Below are 16,988 nucleotides of genomic sequence, written 5' to 3' on the forward strand. Positions count from 1 at the left end.
AAAAAAAAAAAAAAAAAAAAAAGAAAAAGAAAAGAAAAGAACAGAAAAGAAAATAAAAACAGACTTCGGATCCAGTCAACCAGCGTGTGTATTTTTGTTTGCTTGTCTATGTTACAGTTGTACAGTTGTATAATGGACGGCGTGCAAGCAATCCCATTTGTTATCTACTCGAGTCGTCACATTGCCATCAAACATCTTCCTGAAGCTCTGCATCCACTTTCTGGATCTCGGCACAAAACGTTCTGGGATGTGCCTCCTTCCCGCACAATCCTCCGCCCACATTGACTGAGCACGCGATACAATACTGGTGTAATTCTGCGTACATTATTCTCAAAAAAAAAAAAAAAACACCAAAACCTCCCCTGGTCGAACAGGCGCCTGGTTATTTTTGGAAACCAAACAACTTGGACCAAAACGGCTTGGGACGATGTGCAAATGATGGGAAAGGGTCGACCAAGTCTCGATGGTGCTGTTTCATGTTTCAGAAACACCCTCTGTCTGATTTGTCGGCTTTGTTTTGCCCGTTTTTGTAAATCGTACTGCGATGGTTTCTTTTCCATGCACGAAGCATTGGACGATACTCTATGTTGTATTTTGTATTTTGTGTATTTCTGTACTTTTGCAATCTGTCTCGCTTGCCTACTTTGGTATGTTCCGCACGTCGTAGTATTTCGTCTTCACTCGACTCAGTAAGGTCCGTACATTTGGCCTACGTATTGTTTCTCCATTTCCGCACGCGCCCATTCCCCATTCTCTCGGTGTTCTGGCCAGTTCTGGTCAAAGTGTCAAAGCAACACTCTCCGTCATCCTCACTAACTACTGCGTAACCCACCAAACAGTGCAAAGTTGCACTGCACTACGACTTTACTACGCAGCCGTCTTAATGCCACATTAGGGCGCTGTGGGACGCTCAGCCATCTCGTGTTTGTTTTCGTCGCTTCTCTTAGTGCACCCGCGCTCCCCTTTGTAATCTCCCGACCTCCATTGGAAGCAACACCGTGCACACGCCATGTCTGCCCGGATGTCGGCCTCTATCCTTTTGCTTTGCGCGACGAATTCACTGTGCGTACGACGTCGTCTGTCGTCTGTCGTTTGTCGTATTTCACTTTGCCGACTATCACCTTAGTTCATTTGCGTGTAATCACTCTGAACATGCCCGTTCCAGATGCCATGTGGATGACCACAAGGTACGGCGCACGGACAACAAACGACAGCATATTGCCGACCATACGGGCGTCGATATCACAAGGAAAGAAAGGACAAAAACAGCTCAATAGCCTGGACCTGGCCTAGGCCATCCAAGAGTTGACCTGCTGCCGTCAACATGACCCGCTCCTCGACAGGGAAGACAAAAATAACCATTTGTGTTCAGCCCAGTGTTTCAAAATCAGGTCGTCTGTGATGCTGCAATGGACTGCGATGACTAGACTGCGACAAGCAGCGTCCGACATGTTTTGTATCCTTTTCACGACACTCAACACCACGCTCCGGTTCTCGCCCTTGGCATCGTTTGCCTTTGCTACTTCGTCTGTTCCCCTTCCGTCTTGCGACTTTTGTCTTCGTTTGGGTATTTTATGATCTGCATCCATCATGGCGATGACGCTCTTCAGATTGTCCAAAGACAGTTCGTTTGTTTTCTCAAGTTATGTCTCCTATAGTTGTAATAAAAATATAAAATGATTGTACTATGATATTATTTTTGTGATTGGTATATTTAGTATTTATTCACATAGTTGTTCTTTTTACTTTCATTTACATTTACATGACCCCTTTCCTTTTTAAAATAAAAAAGTAAAAATTAAAGTAACGAATCGATTTCACTCAAAAACCTACATTAAATTATATCCAAAATCTCGTTTGAAAACACAATGATTTAGAATCTTCGGTCATAAATCATCCGGCCCAAGAAAAGAAGTCGAAGGAGGTCTACTGTACCGTTACTAGAATACTGGGAGAATAAGAACAAGAAAGACCCCCGCTAGTTCTGACCAACGGCGCGGCCACGATAGCATCGCATCAAGCACCGGCCTTGGATTCATCCGAATTTGTCGGGATCATAAGATTCTGTCACCAGAATGCACTCCCACCATACGACATACTTGCGGCCGACAGCGTGGTGGAATACATTTTGCAAGTACTGCCTGTCGCTTATCGTGGCGGTGGTTGTGGGGAGTGGAAGAGAGGAAATGGAAAAATCGCTCGCGGCTTCAACCGGTTTTCCTGGTTTCCGTCTGTTATATGAGCGATATTTGGTGAGAGGATGGACAGCCACGAAACCGCACCAACCCAACAAGCACTGCCCCGGCAAGACATTTTCCACATTCTTAGTGTCCATGCAGGCGTCTGCGAAAAGCTTCTTTGCCTGTGTCCCGATGCCTGCCTTTCTCAGCCGTTGGACATGGCCAATCCCGTGAAGCCTCTGCACTCGCATGTGAGTAGAGTCGCAACACGTTCTTTCCGCTGCCTTTGTGCCTTTGTTTCTCATTTCCGTTTTAGCTCCTTCACACGTAGCGAGTCCAGAGATAAGGACGGTCAGTCGTGCCGTCTGGCTGAATGGACATGGAAACGATCACCACATGGACGCCATAGTGCCCTCTTTGCGCCCTCTTTTGGCTGTCGTTTCTGTGCTAGTACGCTGATATCGCTGACGCATCTGATTCGATTGCCGGATTGCTTGACTGATGGATTGCCCCCCGTTGGCGGGATGAGCTGATTGTCGCGAGTAGAATATATATCCAGCTGTCCTCGCCATTGTCGACTTCACATGCATCGCTCATCCCTACTCCATTTGTCCACTTTGTCTTGTCACCTTTCTGCTATTTGCCTACAGTCCTACAGTAACATCCATCATTCTCTCCCTCCCCCCATGGCGTCTACTGACTCGGGCCCGTCTGGGTCGTCTTTGCCGGACAAGGCTGCCGTCTTGCAGGCGGAATCTGATGCTGTCGACAAGCTCGACGACGACGATGCGGCGGCGGCCGAGCTCGGCAAGTTTGACGGCGACCTCGGGCACAGCCGCAAGCAAGTATGACACCACTCTTTCCATTCTCATATTCTCATGTCCCCCCCCAAGATAGACTCTGATTCGCTGGGCTGCAGACCTTTTCGGGCTTTGTCCTCCTCTGGCTCGGGTTCCAGTCCTGCGGCGTCATCTACGGCGACATTGGCACGTCGCCGCTCTATGTCTTCTCGTCGACCTTCTCGGCGCAGCCGTCGTGGGACGACCTCGTGGGCGCGCTGTCCATTGTGCTGTGGTCGCTGACGCTGATTGTGTCGGTCAAATACGTGTGCATTGTGCTGGCGGCCGACGACGACGGCCAGGGCGGCACCTTTGCGCTGTACAGCCTGCTGGCGCGCTACGTGCGCCTTGCCCGGGGGGGCGGGGCAGCACGTTCACGCCCACCACGCCGCACCTGCAGCGCTACCGCACGGGCGACATGCGCCCCGGGGCCCGCGGCCTGCGCCGGTTCCTCGAGGGCTCCGTCGCCTGCCAGCGCCTGCTCCAGCTGGCCGGCGTGCTGGGCGTGTCCATGGTCATGGCCGACGGCGTGCTGACGCCCGCGCAGTCGGTGCTGGGCGCCATCCAGGGCCTCACCGTCGTGCGGCCGGACCTGGGCACACCGGCGATTGTCGGCATCACCTGTGCCATTCTGGTCGTGCTGTTCTTGCTGCAGCCGCTGGGCACCGCGCGCCTGGGCTCCGCCTTTGCGCCCATCGTCGTCGTCTGGCTGCTCTTCAACCTGGCGTCGGGCGTCTACAACCTCGCCGTCCACGACCACACCGTGCTCAAGGCCTTCAGCCCGCACTACGCCTTTTTGTACCTCGCCCGCAACGGCACCGACGGCTGGCGCAGCCTCGGCGGCCTGCTGCTGGCCTTTACGGGCGTCGAGGCGCTGTTTGCCGACCTGGCCGCCTTTGGCCGCCGCGCCATCCAGCTGTCGTGGCTGTGCCTGGCCTTTCCGTGCCTCCTGTTTGCCTATGCCGGCCAGGCCGCCTTTATCGCGCAAGACGCCACCGGCACCGCCTTTGTAGGTGTCCCTTGCTGCATTCCTTTGCTATAGACACCGCTGACCCTCGTCCAGACCAATCCCTTTTACAACACCGTCCCGCCGGGCACATTTTATTTCAGGTACGTCCCCTCGCATCGCCCTCCTCCCCCCACCACTGCTTCTCTGTCTCACATCTCTCCACCCCCCAGCATGGTCATCGCCATCCTCGCGGCCGTCGTCGCGTCCCAGGCCATGGTCACCAGCACGTTCCAGCTGCTTGTCCAGGTCATGCGCCTCTCCTACTTCCCCCACGTCAAGGTCGTCCACACCAGCCGCCGCTTCCACGACCAGGTCTACGTGCCGCTGGCCAACTGGCTGCTGATGGTCGGCACCGTCGTCGTCACCGCCGTCTACAACAACACCACCTCGCTGGGCAACGCCTACGGCGTCTGCGTCATCTTTGTCACCTTCCTCACCACGTGCATGCTCGCCCTCGTCGCCATGCTCATCTGGCGCCTGCCCGTCTACGTCGTGCTGCCCGTCTTCCTGCTCTTTGCCCTGCTCGACGGCACCTACCTGTCCGCCGTCCTCACCAAGGTGCCCGCGGGCGCCTGGTTCACGCTGCTGCTGGCCCTTGTGCTGTCGTCTGTGTTTGTCCTCTGGCGCTTTGGCAAAGAGGCCCAGTGGGCCGCTGAGGCGCGGCACCAGGCCGCTCTGGCAGCCCCTCCCGCCTCGGCGGCACCCTCGCCCACGAGCACGCCCACGTCCGTCGTCCCCGGCCTCGGCATCTTCTTCGACAAGCTCGGCGACCCCGCCCGCCCGCCGCCCTGCTTCACCCACTTCGTCCTCAAGTTCGCCGCCCGCCCCGCCGTCATCCTCTTCTTCCACATGCGCCCCCTCGACGTCCCCGTCGTCACCGCCCCCGACGAGCGCTTCGTCGTCGCCCGCCATCGCCTCCCGTCGCTCGCCCGGTCCAATGCCTACCTCGTCGTCCTCCGCCACGGCTATGCCGAGGAGCCCCTGCACCCGGGCATTGCCCACGACCTCGTCGCCCAGGTCGACGGCTTCCTCGCCCGCAGCCTGGCGCGCACGCCGCCGGCGAACGTGCCGCGCGTCGAGCAGGAACGGGCGGCGCTGCGGGCGGCCAGCGCGACCCAAATCGTCTATCTGCTGGGCAAAGAGGCCATGCGCGTGGGCCGTCGGTCTGCTGACGGTGACAAGGAAAAGGACAAGGACACGAACAGAGGGACAGGGAAGTCGACGTGGAGGCAGCGTCTCAACGTCTGGCTCCCGTGTCGCCGCCTGCTGCTGGAGCTGTTCCTGTGGATCCGCGAGAACTCGCGCACCAAGCTGGCCGCGTTTGACATGGAAATTGACAAGATGGTCGAGGTTGGCTATCTGACGGAGCTTTGACAGGCGGGGAGGTCCTGTGGGAAGAAAGCGTCAGAAAGGACACGTCGAGAATTAAGGCGAAAAAAAAGAAAAAAAAAGGTCATAGCATGAAAAGAATGACAGTAAATGACCAAAAACTATCGCGTGTTTGTCTGTTGTGATGTCTGTTGTTTGCCTCGACGTGATTGATCTCTGAAACAACACAGCGATACGTAGGGAGTAAATTACGTCGTCCAGTGTTCGCGTTTGCGCTGTATTCCAAATCGAAGAGATACGACGGATACGGATTTTGGCGGTTCGCATTGTCCGGCGACTTTTCGCGAGCAGGCAACGTACCACGTTGGAACTGCGGCGCTTTGGGCCTCCATCGCCTTATTTGTCCGTCTATTCCGCACGGTCAACAATCGGTCGACCGCGTCCTCCAGATTAAGTCGCCGCGTGGTCGTGCTTGTCGGTGTCCTGTCCTCGCTCGGCTCAACCTTTTTGGTGCTTTGCTTCCGGACCGGGCCAACTTCACCCGTGGCGTTCAAGCTTGCGTGCCACGCTAAAAAGCTTATTTGCACGCCCACACGCATCCCGAGACACAGCTTTCGTCTCCGGAGCCACACGACGAAAAGACTCGCCGTCTCGGGCCGGTTGAGCGACCGCGACGACGTTGCGCCGTCTTTTGCGGGCGATGAGGGTGAGTCTCGCGCCGAGAGCGTAAATAAAAGGGAGGCGGGCATTCCTTTCCGTCGAGAAGAACAGCGAAGCGCCTCTGCACTCATTCATTTGTCGCAGGTCTCCTCGTTTGTTTCGTTTGTCTCGTTGGTCTCGTTCTCTCCTCTCGTATATTCCCTCCCATTCTTTCACCTCCGCCCCCTCCCTCCAACCTCATCGCTCCAACGCCTCGCCAGTCGCCGACATGGCCATCGCCGACATGGCCATCGCCGACGACCATCCGCCACCGGCGGCGAGCACCTCGGACAGCAACGACACCACCATCAAGCCAGACAACGACGTCGAGGCCAAAGACGTGCTGAGCGACGCCCCGGACGCCCCCGCCGCGGATCACCCGCCCGACGCGCCCAAGGTGCCGTCGTTCCAGCGCGGCCCCCGCTTCTGGGCCATCATCGCCACCCTCTGCGTCATCGGCCTGCTGTCGTCCCTCGAAAACACCGTCGTCACCACGTCCCTGCCGGCCATCGCCGCCCTGCTGGACCTCGGCGAGAACTACATCTGGGTCACCAACGTCTTTTTTCTGACCTCGGCCGCCGTGCAGCCGCTGTTCGGCCAGCTGGCCAACCTGTTTGGCCGCCGCTGGGTGACGCTGGCCATCATTGCGCTGTTTGCGCTCGGCAGCGGCCTGGCCGGCGGCGCGCGCAACGCGGCGACGCTCATTGCCGGTCGCGCCGTGCAGGGCATGGGCAGCGGCGGCATCAACATGATTGTCGACATCATCGTGTCCGACCTGGTGCCCCTGCGCGAGCGCGGCAACTACATGTCCATGGTGCTGTCCGTGTACTTTGTCGGCCTGGCGCTCGGGCCCTATGTCGGCGGCGCGCTCGTCCAGCACGGGGCCTCGTGGCGCTGGGTCTTTTACATCAACCTGCCCGTCTGCGGCGCCGCCATGCTCATGATTCTGCTGTTTCTCAAAGTCAAGCCGGGGCGGGCCTCTTCCAACGGCGACGATGCCGTAGGCGACGCCGTCGGCGACACCCATGCCGACGCCGCCGACCGCATGTGGCTGCTGCACAGGCTCGGCCGCATCGACTACCTTGGCAACCTGCTGCTCATCGCCTCGACCGTGGCCGTGCTGTACGCGCTGACCTACGGCGGCACGCGCCTGCCCTGGTCGTCCGCCCAGATCGTCGGCCCGCTCGTGGCCGGCCTCGTCGGCCTCGCCCTGTTTATGCTCTACGAGGCCTCGGCCACCCTCTGGCCCGCGTTCCCGCTGGCGCCGCGCGAGGCCGTCGTGCCCCCGCGCCTGTTTGCCAACCGCACCTCGGCCACCATCTTTGCCGTCACCTTTATCAACGCCGCCCTCCTGTACTGGCTCTTCTTCTTTTTGCCCGTCTACTTCCAGGCCGTCCTCGGCAGCTCGCCCACCCGCTCCGGCGTCCAGCTGCTGCCGGCCATTGTCATCGGCGTGCCCGCCGCCATTGCCGCCGTCCTGCTGCTGACCCGCTACGGCCGCTACAAGCCCCTGCACCTGTTTGGCTTCGGCGTCAACACCGTCGGCCTCGGCCTGCTGACGCTCCTCGACCAGGACTCGTCGACCGCCGCCTGGGTGCTGTTCCAGGTCGTCGTGGCCGCCGGCTCTGGCTTTGTGCTCAACACCCTGCTGCCCGGGTGCCAGGCGCCGCTGTCCGAGGCGGACCAGGCCGCCGCGACGGCCGCCTGGTCGTTTATGCGCTCGTTTGGCAGCGTCTGGGGCGTGGCCATCCCGGCCGCTATCTTCAGCAACTACTTTGACCGCTTGGCGGCGCGACCCGTGGCGCAGGGGGGCATCTCGGACCCGGCTGTGGCCGCGCAGTTCCGCAACGGCCGGTCGTACGAGGCTGCCACCGCTGCCACGATCCAGGCCATACCGGAGCCCGTGCGGTCCGAGGTGGTCGGCGTCTACGTGGCCGCACTCAAGTACGTGTGGCGGTTCTCGATCATCCTGGGCGGCGTCTCGTTCTTTTTGGTCTTTTTCGAAAAGCAGGTCAAGATGCGGACAGAGCTCGAGACGGAGTATGGGCTGGACGACGGCAAGGACAAGAAGAACGAAAAGGCAAAGAAGGCAGACGTCGAGCTGGCCGATGTAGCAAAGAACGGTGTGCTGGACGGTTAGTGAGGGTTTCGTGGAAAGAACATCAATCATAGCCAAAATAATAAGCAGTCTCTGCAGCCAAGTGCATTTCGAAAAATCATTGTAGATGCTTTTGTTAAATAGTCAAAAATGAATGCGCCTCTCCAGTGACATAATGAAAGAAAAATTACTAAACGAAGAGACAACAAAGTGGTCGACAAATAATGAACGCAACGAAGAAATATGTACAAAAGAAACCGATCAAAGTAGGAATGGAAATGCATGTTGGTTGGCCTTGGGCCCAGCCCGGGAGAGAGAAACATGACAACGAAATCAACCAAATAAAATCAAATCAAACAAGTATACGGCGCCTAGCACCCGAAATACCTCTCTAGTGGAGACCGCTCTCGCCTGTGGCGGCCATGTGCTTTTGGCACTGCACCATCATGTTGACCTGGTCGCTCATTTCCTGGAGACGGCCCAGCACTCTGCGATTGCCGTCGACAAAGTTCAGGATGGCATAGGGGATGCCTGTGTCGTCGCAGAACTCGCGCACGAGCGTCTGCACTTTGCGCAGGTTGTGCCGGGGCACGCGCGGGAACAGGTGGTGGACGGCCTGGAACTGCAGGCCGCCGTGAAGAAAGTCCAGCCAGGCGGGGCAGTCGACGTCCATGGTGGTGCGCAGCTGGCGCTGCGGGAAGGACTCGGTCTCGCCCAGGTCGGAGGTGGACATGCCCCAGTGCGAGAGCGTGATTTGCACGTGCAGGGGCATGGTGATGATGTGCGAGACGAGCACAAAGACGACGCGGGTGGTCCAGTCCGGCAGGGCGCGCCACAGCAGACAGTATCCAAACAAGAACCAGTACGCGCTCATGGCGGCCATCTCCGCCGGGCGGATCCACCAGGCGGTGCTGCGGCCGAGGGCGGACGACTTGGCCGACAGGACGTGCAGCCACGACAACAGGTACAAATTGAAGCGCGCGATGCCCATGATAGGGTAGTAGGTGTACTTCTGGAAAGGCACCATGTAGTCGGCCACGGCGTCCCAGACAAACGTAAAGTCGTAGTAGGAAGAGCGCAGCGACTTGAAGAACAGCGGGCTCGTGGCGAACAGGGGCACATTCTGGATGTCCGGGTCGTGCTCGGCCTGGTTGGTCACGAGATGGTGCACGTTGTGGCTGCTCTTCCACCAGCCGATGGACAGACCACAGCAGAAGTCAGCGATGAACAGCCCGATGAGCGTGTCAATGACAAAATTGTGCGTGATGGCGCGGTGGCCGGCATCGTGTGCGGTGAACATGATCTGGTGCCAAAAGAGGCCCAGAAACACAGCTGACGTGACGTACCAGCCAAGGTGCAGCGTGGCCAAGAACAGCACAAACAGCGTCGTGTACCGGGCCATCTCCTTGGCGTAATCGCCGTATGGGCAGTCGTACCAGCCGGCGTCGTGTATGCGCTGGTGCATAGCACGGTAGCGCTGGATGATGGCTTGTTGACGTGCAGGATCGACGGATGGGTAGGTCACCGAGTCGCGCTCCACCTCGTGCTGGTTGCTGCGGTCGGCAAAGTCGTCAACAGTAGAGAAGGCAACGGCGTCCACCGTGTTGGTGTCGTTGATAGGACCAGCCTTGGCTTGAGCTTGTACCTGCTTGCGCGCAAACTGCGAGAGCTGGGCGCTTCCGAGACTGCGGCGGTTGACGCTATGCACGCCCGAGGCTGTCAGGAATGGCGGCAGTGCGATGGGCGTGGACCTACTCCCAGTGCCGACAAAGGTGTCGTCTGCAGTCTGGACACCCGACGACCATGCTGCCGAGGGAGGAGTCGGCAGCGCGCTGCACTCAGACACGACATCACTAACACCAGTTGAGTCCTCTGTTAACGAGTCATCGGTATCACTGCTGCTGCTGCTACACGGCTCCTCGGCCGACGACTCTTCTGCCCGCAGCAGGGCCTCATCATCCTCACAGTCTTCGCCATCAACATCCGAGCAGTTACCGTCCAGCGGCGATGGCGGCGACACTGTCACCTCAGTGCGGCGGAAGACACCGCCGCGGATGGGCGGTGGGGCGTGGGCCACCCAGGGTCCTGGGAGCTTGCGGCCGATGCGGTAGGCCGTGATGGTCTTGAGGGTAGAAGCGAAGTGGTACCTGCATGACGGGGAAATACGTCGATCGGCATCGAGTCAGCACTTTATTTATTTAATCCACCATGACCATCTAATGAACACCCTGTTTTTGGTTATTCGACGGGGTGGCTCAAGGAAGGAAAAGCAGCAAAACAGGAATGGAGTTCGGTGTTAAGTGGAGGCTCGGGGGTTGTAATTTGCGAGGTAAGGCATGAATGGGTGAATCGACCCATCTTGGATCCCCTTGGTCATTTTGGTGTGTTTTGGTGTGCGGGAGTGCCTGGACCAGGGGAGGGGAAATGGTGTGCTGAGAAATGCAAAGAAGGCTCGGATCGCTCGGATGCGCTGGAACGTGGTGCTGGGTGGCATAAAACGGCCTTAACCCCCCCACACAAGGAGAACCACAGCATCTGATAATTGCACGTCTTTCAACATCAAACCACAAATGATTTCGCACAACTTGGACGATTCGAATGTTTGTTTTCCCTGTGTTCTCTTCAGCTTTCTGGGAGTCTTGTCGCTCGATTCTAGCCCCTTCCTGGATTTTCTGGCCCGATCCCACCCTTTTTCAAGCAATACCACACGGACTCCAAATCCCGTCGCCCGCCTCCACTTGTATGGATTCGACGAACATTCAGGCCCGACAGCCAGAAAATCAGGACATGAGGAACCACGTATCGAAAGAAACGACGGACGTCCCAGACATGACGCACCAAGTCAAGTTTAGAAACCAAAGGAATCCTAGGAACCGACAACAAATCGACGCGACGACGACGGCATACAACCAGAAGCGAAAGACGACAGCGAATGAAAGCGAATGATAGGAAAGGAATCATGGGAGAAACATAAACATCACGGCATGAACGAGGTATGTGGGAGCCATATTTACACTTCAATCTCGTCGGTGGCATCCTTGCCGACCATGTGCAAGATGGCCAAGCGGCCACCGGGGTGGCGATCGAGCCAGCTGTCGAGGCGCAGGACATAGTCCTGGTAGATGACAATGGTCTGGCCCTGGGCGATGCGGTCGGTGACCTCGTCCGGCTGGAGGATACGATCGCGGTCGGCCACGACCGGTGTTGTTGTCGTCTGTATGGAGCTTGGGCTCGGGCTCGGCTTCGGTACCGTGGTCGAGGTGGCCATTTTGTCTATTGAGAGTTTGTGGTGAGCCGTACGTGACGGCTTGTGGAGAGGATGGGTTGGTTGTCGAGGAGGAGAGGAACCGCGGTCAGCTTCGGGGGCAAGTGCCTAGATGTCGAGAGAAGAGTCGAGTGACGTGCGTGTCCTCAGAGCAAGGCTCAGGATCGAAGACGGGAAAGAAGACACGTCAAGAGAGCGGAGAGATACGAGCCGAGGACAAAGTTGTCTGGTCTGGGCTTGTTTTGTTAGGATCGAGGGCTGTGACGTGAAAGGGGAGGTGGTAAAGTAAAAGACGAGTGTCGGACAAACAGCCAGACAGCCAGACACAAAAAGGGCCAAACGAGGACGGCGAAAAAAAAACACGTCGAGACCACACACCAGGCGAACCGGGCGAGGCAAAAAATAGAAGAAAAAAAAATAAAGCAATTGAGCAATTAAGACAATCGCCAATTGTGAAACGACGTGGGTGGTTCTCGCCTGGGTATGTTCTGTTGGAGACGTTGGACGGCCTGGCTATTTGTGCCTTTTTATTGTCGTGTTCTCTTTGGCTGTCTGTTTCTTGTTTTGCCTTTCCTTCTGTGTGCCTTATTTTTTGTCTGTTGTTTTTGTTCTTCGTCTTCTTCTGCTCTCCTTTTTGGCCGCATGTGCATGTAGGAGGATACGTGACAAGGTACCAGGGGAGTCACCAAAGAGAAACGTACCAAAAAAGGAAATTGGGAGCAGTCTGCAAGGCCAGACTGTTCACGCTGCGATAGGCTGCAACCAAAGAACGAGCGCTGCTAGGCAGAGAGGAGGCAAATGATCGTGAGAGAAATGGTGAGAGATGTGTCCCGTTTCTTGAGATTTGCCACAAACTTTGAAGAATGAGAAGAAAAAAGGGACGCAATGGACCTATTATGGACTTGGACTGGGGATTCCTGCAATTGCGACTCTGGCGGGGAAATGGCTCGAATATGCGTGTGTGGGCAAGGGGAAAAAGAGATTGGGGAGGATGAGAGAAATAAACGGGGTCCAATCTCTGGATTGGGGGAAAAGGAGGAAGGTTTTTGTCGAGGAAGAAGGGGGACAAATCGTCAATGGATTGAATGTTGTGGGAAAACGCTCTTACATTTATTTCGGGTCGATGCTGTTTGTGTTCTTTTTACTTTGCCCTGAAGATCTATTTTGGGCAAGAACGATGAGACGAGGTGGAAGGAGCGAAGGGGCAACATGGACAGCGGCAGAGACAAAAGCAACTTTGCGCTCAGGAACAACAACGACAAGAAAAGGCGAGGCAGACCGACGGACACGCAATGTACAAGACACATGAAAACACGGAGACGCCATGAGCTACGAGAGACGACAAGCAATAGACGAGATGAGGACGAACAGCCCACGTATTGCAGCCAATACGGTCTCACGGTATACGGAAGCGACGACTACGAAAGCACGGCGGACAATACAGTTTGGAAGGCAAACGGAGGGCTGTCCCGAAACGGCAGGAACCACAAAAATGGCACAAGGAAGGCGACCCAGGCAAGAACGTTCGAGCAAGTTACGGACAAAAGGTAGAAAGGGGAAAAGGTGGGAAGTGGATCGGGGCTACGTTGACGGGTGGGCATTGGGCTGTTTCGAAAGGGAAAGAGCGTTGGGAAAGGGGAAACCGATCTTACGAGGAGGCGAGCAGAGATGCGAGAAAGAGATCAATCTTTCAGAAGTAAAGAGGCCAACGAGGGAAGGCGCGACGGAAAGGAGGCGCAGGGCAGCGCTAGAAAGGGAAACCCCCAGAAAAAGGGGCATCATTTACAAGAGACTCCTCACGGGCAGGAACGAGATACGACCAAGAAAATCGATACTTTTACAGAGTCTCTTTGAGCGGCTTCCAACGCTTCAGCCCACAGCTTGGATTCTGCCCGTGGGGGCATTCATGTGAAGAGATGACTTGAACAGGTCGAAAGACAAACGACGGTGATACTTCTGGCGATGTTATTGTCGATTGCTCGCCGACACCAGACGACACTGGCCTGATTAAGAAGGGACGCGAACGGTACGAAAACGGTACGAAACGGTAAGTTACAACAAAGAAGACACTCTACGTCGTACGTGTCGCAAAGCGCCGTTCTGCGCCCGGTGGATATCCACGGCCTTGTTTTTTGTGGAATTTCTGCTGCTATTTCTGTGGCATGTGCCCGTGATTTTTGTCTTTTGTGTCTCTTTCTTGGTGGCTTTTCAGCTTGATTTTTCGGTTCTTCTCTCGTATTGAGTCGTTATTGGTTGCCTGCTCCAGTTCCTGAAGACGAATACTGTGGGTTCAGCGTGGTTCCAGCGTGGTTCCAGCGTGGTTCCAGCGGGTTCCTGGCGCGGGGCCCCTGTTGATTGGTCTCTTGGCCGCGCTAGTCTCCGTCTGGGGCGCGAAAGTAGGCCTTTCTTCACAAAGTCGAATAAGTCCCTTTCATCGACGAAATACGACGTAGCAACATCGCTCTTTGGCTCGTCTCGGTCGTGCCAACCGGCGAGATAGGGGCCGGCGGAGTCGTTTGACGCGGCCTCCTCAGCCTTTTTCCTCTTTCCATTCTTTGCTCTCCAGTCTCCAGCATCTCGACTTGCCGACTCCTGACTCTGTGACGACTATCCAAATCTGGAGCGTTTGGGATGGTCTTGGACCCGGCTTTTCTCTGTGCCTTGGTTTTACTTGGTTCGAGAGTGGCCAATTGAACTGCTGGTCGTCACTGGGGCCGTTCCGCTTCGCCCCTTGCAGAACCAGGCATCGTTGTTGACTGATGTACAAAGTACGGAGCAACTTTGTCGTGCACCTTTCTATTTTTAAAGGCGCGATCTCTCTGTCGGCGTACAGAATACGGAGTACGAAACACGCCTGCGAGAAAACAAGGGAACAAGATAATGTCCGTTGTGCCTGTGCTTCTCTGGCCCGGTCTGTCCTTTTGTCCTGCTGTGGCGGCTCCACAAAGGCCTAGACGCGGTCTTTGTTGCCCCCCATACCACAGCCCAGGCATACGTATGCGCGCTCGGCGCGGCACTCTGTTTACCCAGGCAGACGTGTAACAAAAACGGGCCATTGCTCTCCACGTTGGTGGCCATCTTCATTCTCCGGGTCAAGCCAGGCCCTGCATCCCATTTGTGGATCATCGTAGCGTCGCAGTCGACTGTTCCAAGATCCAAACGCAGAGTCTGCCAAGATCTTTCTCCTGTCCGTTGGCCCCCTGGCCCTGGATCAGCGGTCCGCTTCAGCACTTGCACAGTCTGACAGTAATCTGCACAAAATGTATTGATGTACGACGAACAGCGCTAGAACCGGCCCAGAAAACAAGAGACGCCAGCTAACAGGGTCCGCTAGGGACAGACCAATTATGGTAATTTACTACTTTCCTTTTTCAGTCGTGGCTTGCCAATAATACAACTTGTGCTTGCGGCGTGCAGCGGACCGACGTGATACTGGCGTATGATGCATTTCTCTCGGGCGGCTTCTCTCATGACAGATGGTATCAGCGAGCGCCAGCCGCGACTGGCCCAAGCTCAAGCATGCAGAACGAGATGTACGTCGGTCACGCCTTTTGGACAGCAAACTAGTAACTGAACGTTGCCAGGGCGCGGCGAGTGAAAAGCAGTGCGATATCCACGGAGATTGTTTCGTAGCCGCAGCAGTCTTTTCTCCGCAGTCTAGATTAGTCACAGATTGGGCGGAGGCTGGCGAAGGAGAGACCAAAACGGAGCGCATTGGCCATCTTGGCGTCTCTCAAAGGGTGGTTGTTCGCTGGTACCTATGGCATGCGCTTGCACAGAACAGAAGTTTCGGTGAAGCTATAACGAACAGCTTGCGCGAAAGTAAGAAACAAGCAAACCTTGCGTGTGGGAAGAGTATGACACAACGTGTAGTGGAAAGAATAGACAAGAATACGCAACAACGACGAACCGAGCAGAACGAACCATTCCAGGGTCCATCGAGCGACAAGACGCGTTCGTATACGAGAACGGCCAGTCAGGTTATTTGACATACGCAAATAGAAGCCCTGTTCTAGATCTGGCCAGCCCAAACCCACGGAACCGTCCGTTTGTTCCTGCAGTGGATGCAAAGTACAAAGTACGGACTACTGCACGGCCCAAGTGAGTAAAGCATCGGGCGTAGTTGCAAGCTGTAGGCTTCCGTTTTCATGAAACACATAGTGTGCAAGGCGAAGACCAAAAGAAGTGCCGCGGTCATAACATAATACGCCTCGCCTGGGACGTCGATGTGCAAGCGGACCTGAATATTTCCCTTCCGGTCCCTGACAACGGCAATATGAAATGAGAGTCACCAAAATAGCAGCATCGGGCGCAGATTCAATGTTGCGCTTGGTCCTGTTATGCCACGACTTGGAAAGCTTGGCCACCTTCCATGTCTCAACTCAACGATGCTTGTCGTCGACCACATAAACGTGCTTCATATGCCCGTAGAGACACGAGTTTGTGCAACGTCGCGTTGTCGTGTCTGCATATGTCTGGCGACGCGGTGCTGAACGCGGTTCAAGACATTTCGTCTCTTTGACCAATCTTTGCTCTTCGTTCTGGGGCGCGCACCGAGTTGCCGCCAACATTTTGGAGTCGCACTTTATCAGTTATATTGAGTCTGTTGGCCGCTGGCTTCTAGCTCTTAGTATCGTGTCCAGTTGGTGAGGTCTACTCGTCCGTCTGCACAATATTACCCCGGATCGCTTGCTTTTATCCAAAATGGCCACCCTCGGCGTCGGTGAGAGTAGGCAAATTGCAGAGTATATCTAAAATGTGGCAGACGAGAAGAAATAGAAAGAAATGACATTGCCTGGCCGCAATTTTGAGTTATTTCTTGCGCCTAACTGCAGCTGTGCCCTCTCATTTGACCTGCATGGCCGGAGCATCGTCACGTTTTGTTTCCCATCTGCATCTCGACGACGGCCCTCAGACGGTCATCCGGCAGTCTCGTTTGGCCTCGTAAAGATTCGAAACTCTTGTCAACATGGTTCCGCCTGTGCTTGCCCTCTTCCTGTCAACGGCCGCCGGCGCCGTGGCCGTCCCAACGGCTGTGGCACCTCCTCTCCCCACAACGACCTCCACAACCCACTGCTACCTCCATGTCACGGCCAACGCCGGCGACTCCTGTGCCAGCATCGCCGCCGTTTTCAACTTGGACGTGGCCGCATTCCGACGTATGAATCCCGGCATCGACTGTGCTCAACATCTCAAAGGCACCTTTTGCGTAGCAGACGGGTCGAGTGGGGGCGTCGAGACGTCCGAGACATCCTTACCATCCTCACCATCGTCGTCGTCGTCACCGCCATCACCGTCATCGCCATCTTCGTCAGCCGTGCCGCCCTCGCCTCGGCAGTCCTCCATCACGCCACAGTGCCGGGCGTGGCACAAGGTCGCCGCAGGCGACACTTGCAACAACGTCGAGTCGACGTTTCGTGTGTCGGACACCAACTTCAGAGCATGGAACGGCTTTTTGGATGCCGACTGCACGAATCTATGGAAGGACTACTACTGCTGTGTCGGTGTGCTGTGAACAAGTCCATGGATCTTCATGGTAATGAGAAAGTGGGGAAAGAAGACGATCGGC

At 56.1% G+C, this 16,988-nt stretch overlaps 7 protein-coding genes across 7 annotated transcripts; 5 read left to right on the top strand and 2 right to left on the bottom strand.

The window, feature by feature from the left end:
- Nucleotides 1–2,866: 2,866 nt before the first annotated feature.
- Nucleotides 2,867–5,402, top strand: SPSK_01472 (KUP system potassium uptake protein; the record flags this gene model as incomplete). Its single annotated transcript, XM_016728384.1, has 4 exons — nucleotides 2,867–3,025; nucleotides 3,100–3,360; nucleotides 3,420–4,028; nucleotides 4,062–5,402. 4 exons carry the CDS (start codon nucleotides 2,867–2,869, stop codon nucleotides 5,400–5,402), a joined length of 2,370 nt encoding a protein of 789 aa, XP_016590129.1.
- Nucleotides 5,403–6,285: 883 nt separating this feature from the next.
- On the top strand, nucleotides 6,286–8,196 carry SPSK_01568 (uncharacterized protein; the record flags this gene model as incomplete). Its single annotated transcript, XM_016728477.1, has 1 exon — nucleotides 6,286–8,196. One exon carries the CDS (start codon nucleotides 6,286–6,288, stop codon nucleotides 8,194–8,196), a length of 1,911 nt encoding a protein of 636 aa, XP_016590130.1.
- A 349-nt stretch (nucleotides 8,197–8,545) lies between these two features.
- On the bottom strand, nucleotides 8,546–10,307 carry SPSK_01618 (delta8-fatty-acid desaturase; the record flags this gene model as incomplete). Its single annotated transcript, XM_016728527.1, has 2 exons — nucleotides 8,546–10,276; nucleotides 10,302–10,307. The coding sequence occupies 2 exons, from the start codon at nucleotides 10,305–10,307 to the stop codon at nucleotides 8,546–8,548; spliced, it is 1,737 nt and encodes a 578-aa protein (XP_016590131.1).
- Nucleotides 10,308–11,164: 857 nt separating this feature from the next.
- On the bottom strand, nucleotides 11,165–11,422 carry SPSK_02093 (uncharacterized protein; the record flags this gene model as incomplete). Its single annotated transcript, XM_016728986.1, has 1 exon — nucleotides 11,165–11,422. The coding sequence occupies one exon, from the start codon at nucleotides 11,420–11,422 to the stop codon at nucleotides 11,165–11,167; it is 258 nt and encodes an 85-aa protein (XP_016590132.1).
- A 1,206-nt stretch (nucleotides 11,423–12,628) lies between these two features.
- Nucleotides 12,629–12,970, top strand: SPSK_02056 (uncharacterized protein; the record flags this gene model as incomplete). The annotated part of the gene is made up of 1 exon (XM_016728952.1): nucleotides 12,629–12,970. One exon carries the CDS (start codon nucleotides 12,629–12,631, stop codon nucleotides 12,968–12,970), a length of 342 nt encoding a protein of 113 aa, XP_016590133.1.
- Nucleotides 12,971–14,895: 1,925 nt separating this feature from the next.
- SPSK_01915 (uncharacterized protein) lies at nucleotides 14,896–15,704 on the top strand (the record flags this gene model as incomplete). Its single annotated transcript, XM_016728814.1, has 3 exons — nucleotides 14,896–15,241; nucleotides 15,352–15,520; nucleotides 15,581–15,704. The coding sequence occupies 3 exons, from the start codon at nucleotides 14,896–14,898 to the stop codon at nucleotides 15,702–15,704; spliced, it is 639 nt and encodes a 212-aa protein (XP_016590134.1).
- Nucleotides 15,705–16,388: 684 nt separating this feature from the next.
- SPSK_01997 (uncharacterized protein) lies at nucleotides 16,389–16,934 on the top strand (the record flags this gene model as incomplete). Its single annotated transcript, XM_016728895.1, has 1 exon — nucleotides 16,389–16,934. One exon carries the CDS (start codon nucleotides 16,389–16,391, stop codon nucleotides 16,932–16,934), a length of 546 nt encoding a protein of 181 aa, XP_016590135.1.
- Nucleotides 16,935–16,988: the final 54 nt, after the last annotated feature.

This window comes from Sporothrix schenckii, assembly GCF_000961545.1.
Source record: "Sporothrix schenckii 1099-18 chromosome Unknown Cont42, whole genome shotgun sequence".
Taxonomy (NCBI): Eukaryota; Fungi; Ascomycota; class Sordariomycetes; order Ophiostomatales; family Ophiostomataceae; genus Sporothrix; species Sporothrix schenckii.